This window comes from Clarias gariepinus, chromosome 27, assembly GCF_024256425.1.
Source record: "Clarias gariepinus isolate MV-2021 ecotype Netherlands chromosome 27, CGAR_prim_01v2, whole genome shotgun sequence".
Taxonomy (NCBI): Eukaryota; Metazoa; Chordata; class Actinopteri; order Siluriformes; family Clariidae; genus Clarias; species Clarias gariepinus.
The window spans coordinates 16,715,679-16,728,601 of NC_071126.1; the positions used below are offsets into that span (position 1 = coordinate 16,715,679).

At 40.4% G+C, this 12,923-nt stretch overlaps 1 protein-coding gene across 1 annotated transcript in view; it reads left to right on the forward strand.

The window, feature by feature from the left end:
• The window catches only part of pex7 (peroxisomal biogenesis factor 7), a 35,891-nt gene extending 24,851 nt beyond the window's left edge, over positions 1–11,040 (forward strand). The window contains exons 9-10 of the mRNA XM_053488407.1: positions 1,469–1,568; positions 9,866–11,040. Coding sequence (XP_053344382.1) covers positions 1,469–1,568; positions 9,866–9,946 — 181 coding nt within the window. The 3' untranslated portion in view covers positions 9,947–11,040. The remainder of the gene's footprint in view (positions 1–1,468; positions 1,569–9,865) is intronic.
• The last annotated feature ends 1,883 nt before the right edge of the window (positions 11,041–12,923 follow it).

Here is a 12,923-nt window from a genome sequence, read left to right on the forward strand (position 1 = left end):
GTTGATGCACAACCATTTACAATGGCCATTTACAAGATGGCAGTGGTGCCTTAAAAGGTCATGTCTCTGGTTTACTGATCAGGGGTTCAGGAGCTTTGTAACTGCGACATGCGAAAAAAAGTATTTCACTGTTTCTTAACATATACATGACAAATAAAAGCTATTAACATCAAAGGAAAATATGATTCATTAGACTGGCCCACCTTTTTCCTTTGCTCCATGATCAAGTTCTGATGCTCACATGCTTAGTTTTATTTGTATAGCGCTTTTAACAATGAGCATTGTCGCAAAGCAGCCTTACATAATCCAAATAAAATTATGGAAATGTGTATGATGATCGGTTTGTCCCTGATGAGTAAGCCGAGGGTGACGATGGCAAGGAAAAACTCCCTGAGATGGCAATAGAAAGAAACCTTGTGAGAACCCAGACTCAACAGGGAACCCATCATCATTTGGGTGATAACGGATAGCAGGAATTGTTTTGCAGTCATACTATGTGTTAGGTACCTTGATGTTCAATATAACAGATGATGTCTTAGAGTCCAGTTTGTTATTGGAGGCTTAGAAAGACTGTTGGAAATTTTAGTCCTGAACTATCGAGCGAATGCAGTCACTAGTCCTCAGAGAACTGCTGTGTGCATCGGACCAATGTGAAGTGGAACCCCAATCACCACACGCATCCCAAACAGACCACATGAGGCCCCCATGCGACAACTAGAAGCGGGGCGCCAGGATGAGTCAGACGGGTCCAGAGGGCAGAGGCGGTGTGGATCACTGGCAGCTCAGGAGGGGCATGTGTAGCTCGACTTTACGAGACTTTGCCATCCATAACTCTGTCACTGGTTCAGCAGTTTTCCTTCCTTGGAAACATTTTTGGTACAAACCCTTGAGCACATTCACAAGACCTACTATTTTGAAGATGCTCTGACCCGGTCATTTGGCCATCAAAGTCGCTTAGATCCTTAAACTTGGTATCCTTAAACTCCTTAAAATAACTCCTTAAAATTTCTCCCTGAGTATTATAAAAATGTATTCCAAAGATAAAGAAAATAAATATAAATTGGTTCATAATTGTTTTAGTGTTTTATGCTAAATCTTTCCAGGGCTGGTCTTTTTTTTTTTTAAACTAATTAATTGTAATGTGTAAGCTCATATCTTACAGTGCAATACACTTTTCCTTCTTCTTCTTATATAATATAATTCATACTGACAGCTTTTCTTAAAAGAGCATTATGCCAAACTCTTATAACGCCTATAAGTAATACGTTTGCTCCAGCTCAACGTCTCGGGCGACGTTGGTATTAATGCTCGCCTAACGTTTTGCCCTGGGAAGTGATTTAATCGTATTTGCTGAATGGATGCGACCAGGCGCATTGAGCCAGGGCTGCGTCAGGGCTTTGAGCCATTCGCCCGTCACGGAGTAAGAAAAACGACCACTCAATTAGTGTGATTGCTTCTCCATCTGCAGGGTCTGGGATTTCTCCAGGAGTCCGCCGCTGCTCGACACCATGGAGCACCACTCAGAGTTTGTGTGCGGCCTGGACTTCAACCTGCACGTCCCCAACCAGGTAGGCTCACAGTAAAACAGATGTAAACAGTTTATGTAAATCAATCACTGTAGCGCAGCACAACAGATTTCCTTAATTCAGTCGAGAGCACTAGTTTGCATATCATTAACATTAAATTAGGAGAAGGCATAGGCATTGTTTATTAGCACGTGTGTTTTAGAGATGTATGTTTCACTTATAATTCCTTTATGTATGTGATTCTGTAATGATATACAGTAGATGCCCATCCTCCATCAAGTAACTCAGTTCAGCTGTTTTATTTGTCGTCGTATTTCTAAACCCGAGTCAACAACTCGGGTTTAGAATACTTTACTATATATATATATATATATATATATATATATATATATATATATATATAATAGAAAGTAATAATACAATAATGATGTAAATTTGCATGGCTATAATAGTGTGATAGGTTTTTTACTCCATGAACTTTTTTAAGTGGCATTATCGTTCCTATAGTAACAGTTAATTCAAAGTGTTGGCGAATCCTCACAAATAATTAAAAAGAAATCTCATCATAAACATATTGTTAAATAGTGGTGCTATATTTTTTTTATTCAACACTCACAATCACTGAAAAAAAGAATAAAACTGTATAATATTCTATTAGCCAGGCTCGATTCCCGTCTCTGTGTGCATGGAGTTTGCATGTTCTCCCCAGGCTTGTTGGGTTTCCTCCGGGTACTCCGGTTTCCTCCCACAGTCCAAAGATATGCAGGTTAGGCTTATGGGCGTTCCCAAATTGCCCGTAGTGTGTATTTGGGTGTGTGAGTGTGTGTATGTGTGTGTGCCCTGCAGTAGTGGCGCCCTGTACCCTGCCTCGTGCCCTAAGGCCTTTGGAGTGAATAAAGCGGTATAGAAGATGAGTGAGTGAGTGAGTGAGTGATATTATATTAAGCTCTGGAGAAGAGATCAACTTTGGAGTAGTGATGCCAGTTCAAGCCACCCCATCACTATCTGTTTTGATTTCTGCTAGATACTGGTTTCATTTTAACTTGAGGAAAACTGTATATCCAGCATATTATCTATACTTTCTCGCTCAATTTCAGCGTTTTTACAATGATCCAGAACAACTCAACCTGCCTGGTCCTGTAAGCTTCTTTTTCCAGCAGTTCTGATGACTTGTGAATTATTGCCTGGAAAATAGTCAGCATGTACTGTACAGTATTGCTTACATACAATACACACACACAAATGTTTTATTTCATTGCTTACCGACCTCAATCTTCCCAGTGACTGAAGATGGCCGAGTCAGGTTATTGAAAGCAAACAGCTATTATTCTCTAAGACCTGCATCACTGTTTCCATCACGCCATCCCAGCCTGCGTTTATAGTAATAACCAGACCTAATCAGTCACATACATGTGACATTCAGATTGTTCCTGGAAAAAAAAAACCTATCCACACACACACACACACACACACACACACACACACACGCAGGTCTCGTACGAACCCAGACACAGTTTGTGTTGCGGTAGAAGCGCGAGTCTCAGGCCTCAGGGGATACGGCGCTTCCCAACTCCAGCACTCACACTGATGAAGAACAAGCCTGAGGTCAGATCATTTAATGAACCGTCACTCACAAACTCAACTCATCAGCCGCATGACGTCCCACTGAGCTCGCACAAAACGCACTCCCTTCGAGCACGGCTTTGAAGTCTTTCAGTAGGATCGATATTATAGGCTCATTTTCTTCCATCTCCAGCTGTGGAACTGAAACATGATGGAAATAAAGAGCGTATTGTTCATGTGCTGTGCTGCTCACTGCATCAAAGACTTCAATTATAAGCTGAAATTTGACTTTATAGACGGTGGTGCAGTGATCCAAACTTTGCTTACAACTATCAGTTGGAAAAGCTAACATACTGTAGTGGATTAGGTGTGTTTGGCCACCGGAACAGCTTCAGTGCTTATGGCATAAATTCTACTGGAACTATACTGAAGCGATGAAGATGTACAAAAAAAAAGTATAGTAGTGGAAAAAATGGAGATTTAAATGGATGAACAGATGGATGGATGGACAGACAGACAGACCACCTGCTTAATATTAACTAGATCCTCCCCCCTTTTGCCAACATAACATTGATGCACTGTGTGCTTCAACACTTTTTTTTATCACAACCAGCATTTACCTTTTCCTTAATTTGAACTACACTAGCACGTCTATTGGATCGGACTACACAGGCCAGACTTGTGCACTTGTGTGTCCCGTGTGCATTAGTAAGCCTTGGCCCATTACCTTGTCGCCAGTTCACCGGTTTTCCTTTCTTAGAATATTTCATTTTGGTATGTCCTGACCACTGCAGATCAGGAACATCCCACAAGAGCTGCAGTTTTGAAGTTGCTCTGACCCAGTCCTCTAGCCTTCACAATCTGGCCCTCATCAAAGTCACTCAAATCCTTAGGCCTACCCATTTTTCCTGCTTCCAACACATCAACTTCAGGAAAAAAGGTTTACTTGCTGCCTAATATATTCCACCTACTTCCAGCCGCCAATGTAATGAGTTATTGAAAATGTAGCTACTGTGAGAAGGGCTAAATTGTAATAGCTGGACAACTGGGTCAGAGCAACTCCAAAACTGTTGTCTTGTGGGACATTCAAAGGCTACAGTTGTCAGGACATACCAAAAGTGATCCAAGGAAGGAAAACTGGTGGACTGGCGACAGTGGCCAAGGCTTACTGATGCACATGGGGAGTGAAGGCTGGCCCGTGTAGTCTGATTTAATAGAAGCGCCAAGTGTAGATCAAATTGAGGAATCGGGTTGACGAGTGGAAGCCAAGCTTGTCTTTTTGCTGTTGCACATCTGCAACAGTGTTGAGCAGAAAAGTGTCCTCATGCGCTTCTGCTCAACTTAAGAGATGGTTTTGAAAATCAGCAAAAGATTCTAAAATAATAAAAGCAGCTCATATTAATTTTTTTTGTTTGTTTTTCTGAAATGTGGTCAACACTTTTTTTTATTATTGATATAACCTCAAGGCTTCTTGTGGGCTTTGGGCCTAAAACACCTCTTGTTTTGGCATTTTAAAACTCACAACCTGAGTGTACTCTGGGTGTAGGCTTAATTAGTCCTATTTTAACTGGGGTTTTTTTTTCATATGGAAGTGTGCCCTTATGCAAATGATGTCATGAATAACAAGCTTATAAGCAAGAAAAAAAAAAAACTAAAGCTCAGAATAATCCTGTTATCGCATTACAGGACGTCTGATGAACCTTGATATACGCAGATATTGTGGGTTGGACCTGGCAACGTGAAACCTGCTCTTAAACAAAAAACGCTACATATAAGTGAATATTTCCAGTGGTACACTCCACTAACATGGATTAATAACTTCACTCCAAACACTTCACTCAAAAACCCTCAGTCAATACTTGTCTGCTTTTGGACACAGTGTGTCTGAATGGTGTAAAGTTAAAGGGACACCAAGGAATCTTAGCTTAATTTAATAACGCTAAAGACACACATTGCCCCTTTTGCTCTACACACCGACCATATAGGTCACTTTGTGAGGGTTCAAGTCCCAGAAATCATTTCAGTAGACCAGTGGACCAATCTCGGCACCAAGTTCTTCCAAGGAGCAGGAAGAAGCTTAGAAAAGATAAATATAAAGATGCTGCTTTGCCGCCCAAGCCAAATTATAGGATGAGGCTAAGAAGAATACAGCACGTGTGTGTGGATTCTTGCTTTTTGTCCATTCCACATCAGAGCGTTCAGCTGTTGGCAGCCCGTGAATGAAGTGGGATGTTCATTACAGACAAGAGCATACAGCTTAACAGGTTTTCTCTCCTGCATCCCCCTACACACATTCACACAAATCGTGGCTGTCACACTCCTCTGCCTCCCACCCTGGCAGTTCCACTACATAGGATCTGCTTCCACCCCCTACCATTATCAACCATACAATAATACAGTATATCCATCATCTGCTCTCGTGTGGATACACACTGTATGGCCAAAAGTATATGTACGCCTAAGCATTAAAATCAAACGAGCTTGTTGAACATCCCATTCCGGATTTATTCTCCACTTTCTGCCGAGGCTTTATTTGGAAGCGTGGCAGTGGGGATTTATTCCAAATGTGTTTAATTGGGGTTTAAGGTCCGGGCTGTGTAAAAGCCACTCGAGTTCTTCCAGTACAACCATGTCAGACCTTGTCTTCTTGGAGGTCATGCTGAGACATGGTTGGGGCGCTTAGTGTTTTTCGAATTTGAATTTAATTGTTTATGTTTTCGCCTTCAATTTCTTAGGACTAAAATTGAACCTGTAGAAACAGTTTTGATTGATGAGTACATAAAGAGGAGTCTGAATCAGATTATAGGGTATCACTATGGGGTCTGTCAGTATAACATTGGTTACACTGGGTGATGAATATTCCCCTCCTTGGAGATATATCCATAGTTTCATCGTTGTTTCTTACAGGGTTGGGATAGCCAGCTTGACACCTGAGTGTTTGAGCAGTTGAGGTTGGAAGGGCCCAACAGTGGGAGCTCGGTGGCCCTGGGGCTCAACTCAGGAACCTTCTGATCAGTAGTCCAACAACCACACTGGCGTCTCTACGCTGTCCAGTCTCACAAGTGTAGTTAAGTAATTAATGGAAGTCGTTTTTCCCCTTAAATGGATGAGTCACGGGCCTGGCAGTGGTGTGCACCGGCTCCTTTCCTACTCAGGAATAATGAGCTTCCCTCCCATCTGAGACAGACGAAAGAACAGCAGCAGTGAAACAGGACTGCGCCATATATCATCTGTCCTAGACCAATTGCTTCACTACATCATTGTGCATTATTCTGGAGTGAGCCTCGACATTCTTTTACCTCGTCCTGTCATTTCATCTGCATGTGCTCCGTTCGGACAAAGCGAATGTACTGCCCTGTGTTACTTCTCGTTATTTTTTTTTTTTAACGAGAAAGAAATGCATCTCATGCCTTCTTTAATTAAATGAACGTCTCCCCCATACTTCCTCTGTAGGACAGGAGCCAGGACGGAGAGTGGGTTGTGCACTATAACTGCCATTTATTTAAAGTCAGACTTTAGCCAGAAATTACATTTATGCAGTTTTTTTTTCATACAATTGTGATTTCCATGCATTTATTATTTTTTTTTTATGCCAGTTAAAAACTTTTTGAAAAAGAACATACAGACACCTTTATCACAGGCTACCGTGAAGATCTAAAACACTTTCAAGAGAGGTGACATCAGCTGAAAAGAGTTTAACATCCATGTTTTCTTGCTAAACTGTTTAGGACGCTGATCCTAAAAGCATCACTGCTGTTTTGGCAAATACAGCATTAGTTTAGATCAACTTCCCCTCAGCATGTCTCTGCCTGTCCCTGGTCAAACCATAATGTGGTTAATTGCTGAGTTCTGATTGGGTGGAAGTGGTTTTATTTTATTATGTTAATTTAGATTTTTTTTTTTTACCTACAGATTGTCTTGTCATATAAATAAAATAGATAACAGATGTGTAATGTGTAAGCCTTTTTTTTATTTTGGTCCCAAGTGTCAGTGCTTGGTAAAAGTCAAGGGTAAAGCTATAAAGTCTTTGGGACAAGGAACAGATTTTAAAGTATTAAATTAACTATGACTGGAAAAAAGTACCAAGGCTTCCTTTAATAACTAAACATTTCTGATGAATGAAACATTTGGTTCCGTGCTGTTATTAATAAGTAATAAATTTCAGGGTGAGGAAAGTAACCCTGATTCAGACATAGTACACCAGGGACAGAGTGCCAATCTATCGATTCTCAATCAAGCACCGAGAAAACATGCAAACTCCATTCACACAGACCCGAGGCGGGAATCGAACCCTCAACCCTGGAGGTGTGTGACCGCAGTTATAACCACCTCTCGTGTATTATTAATGTTTACATATTTAACATGCTGTGTAGTACTAACACTATGTTACAGAACCCCACTTATTTTTGTTTTCTTTTTTCTGAGCGAACTTATTAGAACTCATACTGTACATTTTTCCTGATGACAGAACTTTTGTTCTATACGTCTGCCTTCACTCCAAATGTATTCAATTAGCCGAAATGTGTTTGCTGTCTTTCATTTTTGCCTTCAACATGGTTTTCTGGACAATCTCATCCCTTTTTTTTGTGACGCTTTGTTGCTTTTTCATTGCTGTCTAAGAGAATAAAGGAGAACTGAACACAAGTAGATTTTACATGCACTTTTCCCTGTGCAAATTCAGATTAATTTTTCATTCTCCGTGCTTCGGCCTTTGAAGCGGCTTCAAAAGAGCAAATGGTGTCTGTCCTAGATGTGTAGTCCAAGCTGGAGCATATTGAACCAAAACGTCCTTATCATGCAGTTCAGAGAAGAGACAAATACCTTTCAGTCAGCTAGTGTCCTTTGTTAAGAACCCCGAGCTCAGTGCCCTTTAAAGCAGTGAGGTAAAGAAACCTGGGATTGAATTTTTATCATCTTCAGTGATGGTGCTTAGTCCATTAGAGTGATACGGTCAGTGCTGGTACAGCATTGCTGGACTTGGCAAAGACAGTCTGTGTCGCTCAGTGAAAGCCTGCTGTATTTTATTCTTTAACGCTGCATATAAATAGATTTGGATATACTTCAGAGAGAGAGAGTGCCTCATTCTACTTCCGGGGGGAATTTTTATTCATTTCAACCATAACATATTCTATCTTTTATCTTTAACCTGTGATAACATAGAACCTATATGCCATCTGTGTAAAAAGGTATGAGGAATCTGTAGAAAACACAAACAGATACATGGAGAACTTGCAGAGAAACTCTACACAGGCAACATGAGCACAGAGGCAGTGTCCATTTTCAAAAACATATATAAAATGTTGATTCAAAGCATTTTCCATAAATGACCAAATGACACACATACTTCCTGTGCAAGGTGATACTTTTTCAACCAATACCAGTCACTCACTATACCACGTAATCCTGTATACAGGGTTGCGGCGGGGTCTGGAGACAATCCCTAGGAAACTTAATGCACCCTGGACCAATCCATCGCAGGGCAAGCACACATATACACACTCACTCACACCAACGGGCAATTCGGGACCGCCAACTAGCCTAATCAGCATGTCTTTGGACTGTGGGAGGAAACCAGAGTACCCAAAATCTCCACACAGAAGCGGGAGTCGAACCCGGACACTAGAGGTGCATGGCGACAATACTAACCACTAAGCCACCGTGCTGCCCCAACACCAATCATAAAATTTTATTATAGTTTCACATATAACTTGCAGCACTGTAAAATTTAAAATTTGTCACATATCTGGGGTAAGAAGCTGGGGTCAGAGCACAGGGTCACAGGGTTGGAGCAGAGGCTTTTTTTAAGGGGCTTGCTCAAGGGTTCAATAGTGGCAGCTTGGTGGTGTTGGTTTTTTTTTAGTCAGTAAACCAATCACTGTCCTAAGTCATGGTTCGAAGAGGAAGACCCCTAGTTCTGGTCTTTTGTCAAATGTCAACACTGACATTTCAGACGATCTTCTGTTTTAAAACAAATGAAGACAATAAAGGCATGAACTGATGATGAATGAGGATATGATTACAACTAACATAAAATATGTGGCCAAAAGTCATTGACCACTGACCATCTTACCAATGTGTAGATCCTTCTCAAAAAGTTGCCAAAAGTTAGAAGTGCACAGTTGTATGGCATGTCTTTGAATGCTAAGTTCCCTTCACTAGAATGAATAGGTCCAAACTAAAGAACGTGAGCCCCATGGGACTCTGTTGTGGTTCATCAAGGTTGGAACAGGCAAACAGCCCAGACCGCAACCCTGGGATGAACCTGATCTCCGACTCCAACCCAGACCTCCTCACCCCACTTCCATACTTGGCCGCATTACGATTCCACAGCCATGCTTCAAAATCGAGTGGAAAACCTTCCCAGAAGAGAGAAGGTTATTATAAAAGCAAATGGGGACTAAATCTGCAATGGGATATTTATTTTTTTAAATCAGATGCAGGTGTGGTGGTCAGATGTCCACAAATGTTTAAAAATATATGGACTTAGAGTTTTTATAATAAATGCATGAGCATTTTACTATGAGAACAATCAGTGACTTCAGTCAGCATACTTTACTTAAATTAGATTAAATTCAAGACCATGGGCGGGATTAGTTTCCAGTGGAGACTGCTGCTTTATCACATTGTGAGACGTCAGTAGCATGTCACATGCTGTATGAAATGAACCCTAATTAACCCTAATTACATTTTTTTTTGTTTGTTTCTAAGTGCTTCCAGTTTAAAATGTACAGGTCAATCCTATGTCACTGTATGTATGTGTGGGGGTTTTTCTACAGTTGGTGGACTGTTCCTGGGACGAGATGGTAAAAATCTACACCCCTCCATGTCTGGCTGCTACGCAGCCCAGTACAGCGTAAAGAAAAAACAACACTGTGACTGCAGAAGGGCTCCGAGTCTGGAGGTCCACCACTGCACTCTTCCTAAAGGAGGACACTGCTCCATGTGAATAGTACCGTGCAAAACAGACCCAAGAATCCTGCTGAGAAGTTTTTAATGCAAAATGTTTCTGAAAATCCATGTGTGGAATGTGAAGTTCCATTGAAAAGACACTTTACTGGTTCACATGCAGCTTTAGAGTGCTTTATAAAACTGGATGAAATCATGATGATTCCTGTTAGGTGATAAACACATGCTGTGTAGACTTCTAATGTCTGGTCCATGGTATAATTGTCTTGTATAGAAAGTGAATCATAAATGAAGTCATAATTAAAATTTCTAATTAAAATGGTACGCCTTCCGCAGGTTTGTCTTGACGTTTAGAGTAAAACCTCTCTATTTGAACTAACAAAATTTTTTCTTCGGCATGCATTTCACCCAAAAAGTCACATTATAGCAATTTCACGTCTGTTTTTGCTGAGACCCCGAGCTAAACAACACCTTGATCAAAGCGTGACATTCACTGTGTGAGGAAATCACAACTCGGCTAGCAGAATTTTAGACATCTTCAGGCAAGCTTAGTGTTTTTGCCATAGTTTTTCCATTTAGCAGTTTACATGTGCTTTAACTTGGTACTGCTTTACACAATGGCAAAATTGCACAACTTAAATAAACACTCAGATCTTGGCTTTGACTCTTTATTGTGATCATAAATGTATGTATAGCTAGAGCAAATTTTCCATTTCATTGATTTTCTGCTATAACACTCCAGGCGATGAAGTTAAACTGCCTCTTTTTCCAACAAGATGCTGCAGAAAGCCATAATTAAAAAAAAAAGAAAAACATTTCCATATTTTCCCCATTCCACATTTCCATTAAATGTATTTCTTTCTTTTGTTTCATATGTTGAGGCATCAACATATGTCGTACCTCAGGCCAAGATTTTTCTTTTTTTTTTCGTCTTCAGTTTTCTGCGCACTTGGAAATCAGATGTTTAGATTGCCCTTAAAATAAAATAAAAAATAGTTTAAAAATCTAAGGTCTTTATAACCTAAATTCTGAATGTGTTTTAAAGCTAAAAAAAATAAAAGTACATTTAGGTTTTTTTTTTTTACTGTTGTTGAGATGTTGTTTGTCTTCCCTCAATCTCTAAAAGAACTAAGAGGAAAAGTGCCCTTTATTTCCCAGCAGGAGTGTGTTGCACTGAATGCAAATCACCATGCATAATATAATAAAGATGCGATCCCTCCTCTGTAAAAAGAATTTGCAGCTTGCATGAAATATGAAGTACAGAACATGTATATGAAGCCTAGATAAACGTATGGCATCTTTTCTTCTTTTGTTTAATATCTGTCTTTGCCAGAATTTTAATCTGGCTTAGATGTTGTTAATCAGCTCTGTAAGCACATCGAACATTTCACACAATGGACTGTATGTTATGTAAGGTAGAATGACTTAAACGCCATTATGGGAAAATTACCCATGACAAGGTGTGTGTGTAAAAGGAGAAAGTTACAGTTTTTACAGTTTCTACCACAGAGTTGATTATTTTTCCTAAAAGCATCTCTGTGTACTTATTCTGTCACAGAAATTTCTTGGCTGTTATAGTTTTTTTATTGTATGCATACTGTACATTTTATTTATTTATGTTGGCAGGATGCTTCACTGTTGGCATGACACAGGATTGATGGTAGCACTCACCTTTTCTTTTCGAACAAGCTTTTTTCTCCAATGCCCAAAACAATCGTAAAGGGGATTAATCAAAGAAAATGACTTTGCCCCAGTCCTCAGAAGTTTAATCCTTGTACTTTTTGCAGAACATCAGATGTTTTTTTTTTCTGGCTTATTCGCTGCTCTTCCTGAAATGTATGCGGGTGAGTGCTACCATCTGTGTCATGCCAATAGTGAAGCATCCTGGGACCATGCATGTGTGGGGTTGTTTCTCAGTCAAAGGAGTGGACTCACTCACAATGTTGCCTAAGAACACAGCCATGAATTTAAAAAAAAATGGCTCAGTGGTAGGTTTCTCGCCTGCCATGAGAAAGGCCCAGGATTGATCCCGCCCAAACCCCAGTCACTGGATGCACTCGGATAAAACTGGAAGGGTTGCGTCAGGAAGGGCATCCTGCATATAACCTGTGGATGGTCCGCTGTAGTAACCCCTTGGCCGGAGCAGCCAGAAGACTAACAACCATAACAAACACCTCTGAGAGCTACTTCTCCCAACCATCCAAGGACAGTTTGGTGATAAACCAATGCCTATTCCAGCATGATGGAGCATCGTTCCATAAGGCAAAAGTGATAGCTAAGTGGCTCAGGAAACAAAACATGGAAATTTTGGATCCATGGCCAGAAAATTCCCCAGGCCTTAATCCCATTGAGAACTTGTTGTCAATCCTCAAGAGGGGGGTGGACAGACAAAAACCCACCAATTCTGACAAACTCCAAACATTGATTATGCAAAAATGGGCTACGTTCAGTCAGGATGTGGCTCAGATTGATCGACAGCATGCGAGGGTTAATTGCAGAAGTCTTGAAAAAGAAGAGTCTACACTGCATATATAGACTCTTTGCATAAACTTAAGGTAATTGTCAATAAAAGCCTTTGACACTTATGATATACATTTATTTACTCATCATCTATACTGCTTATCTTATATACAGTGTCATCAGGGGTCAGGAGCCTATCCCAGACTTACGGCAAACACACATACACAATGGGCAATTTGGGAACCAACAACTGGGAAGTGCATCATGTTGGGAGGTCTTGAAACGATCATTAATAAGTTGTGTATTAAGAGAGAAAACTACACCACTGTGCTAGCACTGTATAAGTGTGTGTGTACTGACATTTATCATGACAGCATTATCTCCCATGTGTTATTACTTTATTGCACTAGAAAGGTGTGAGAAGTACCAGAAAATAACACATCCCTGCCAGTTAATCCAAGTCTTTTA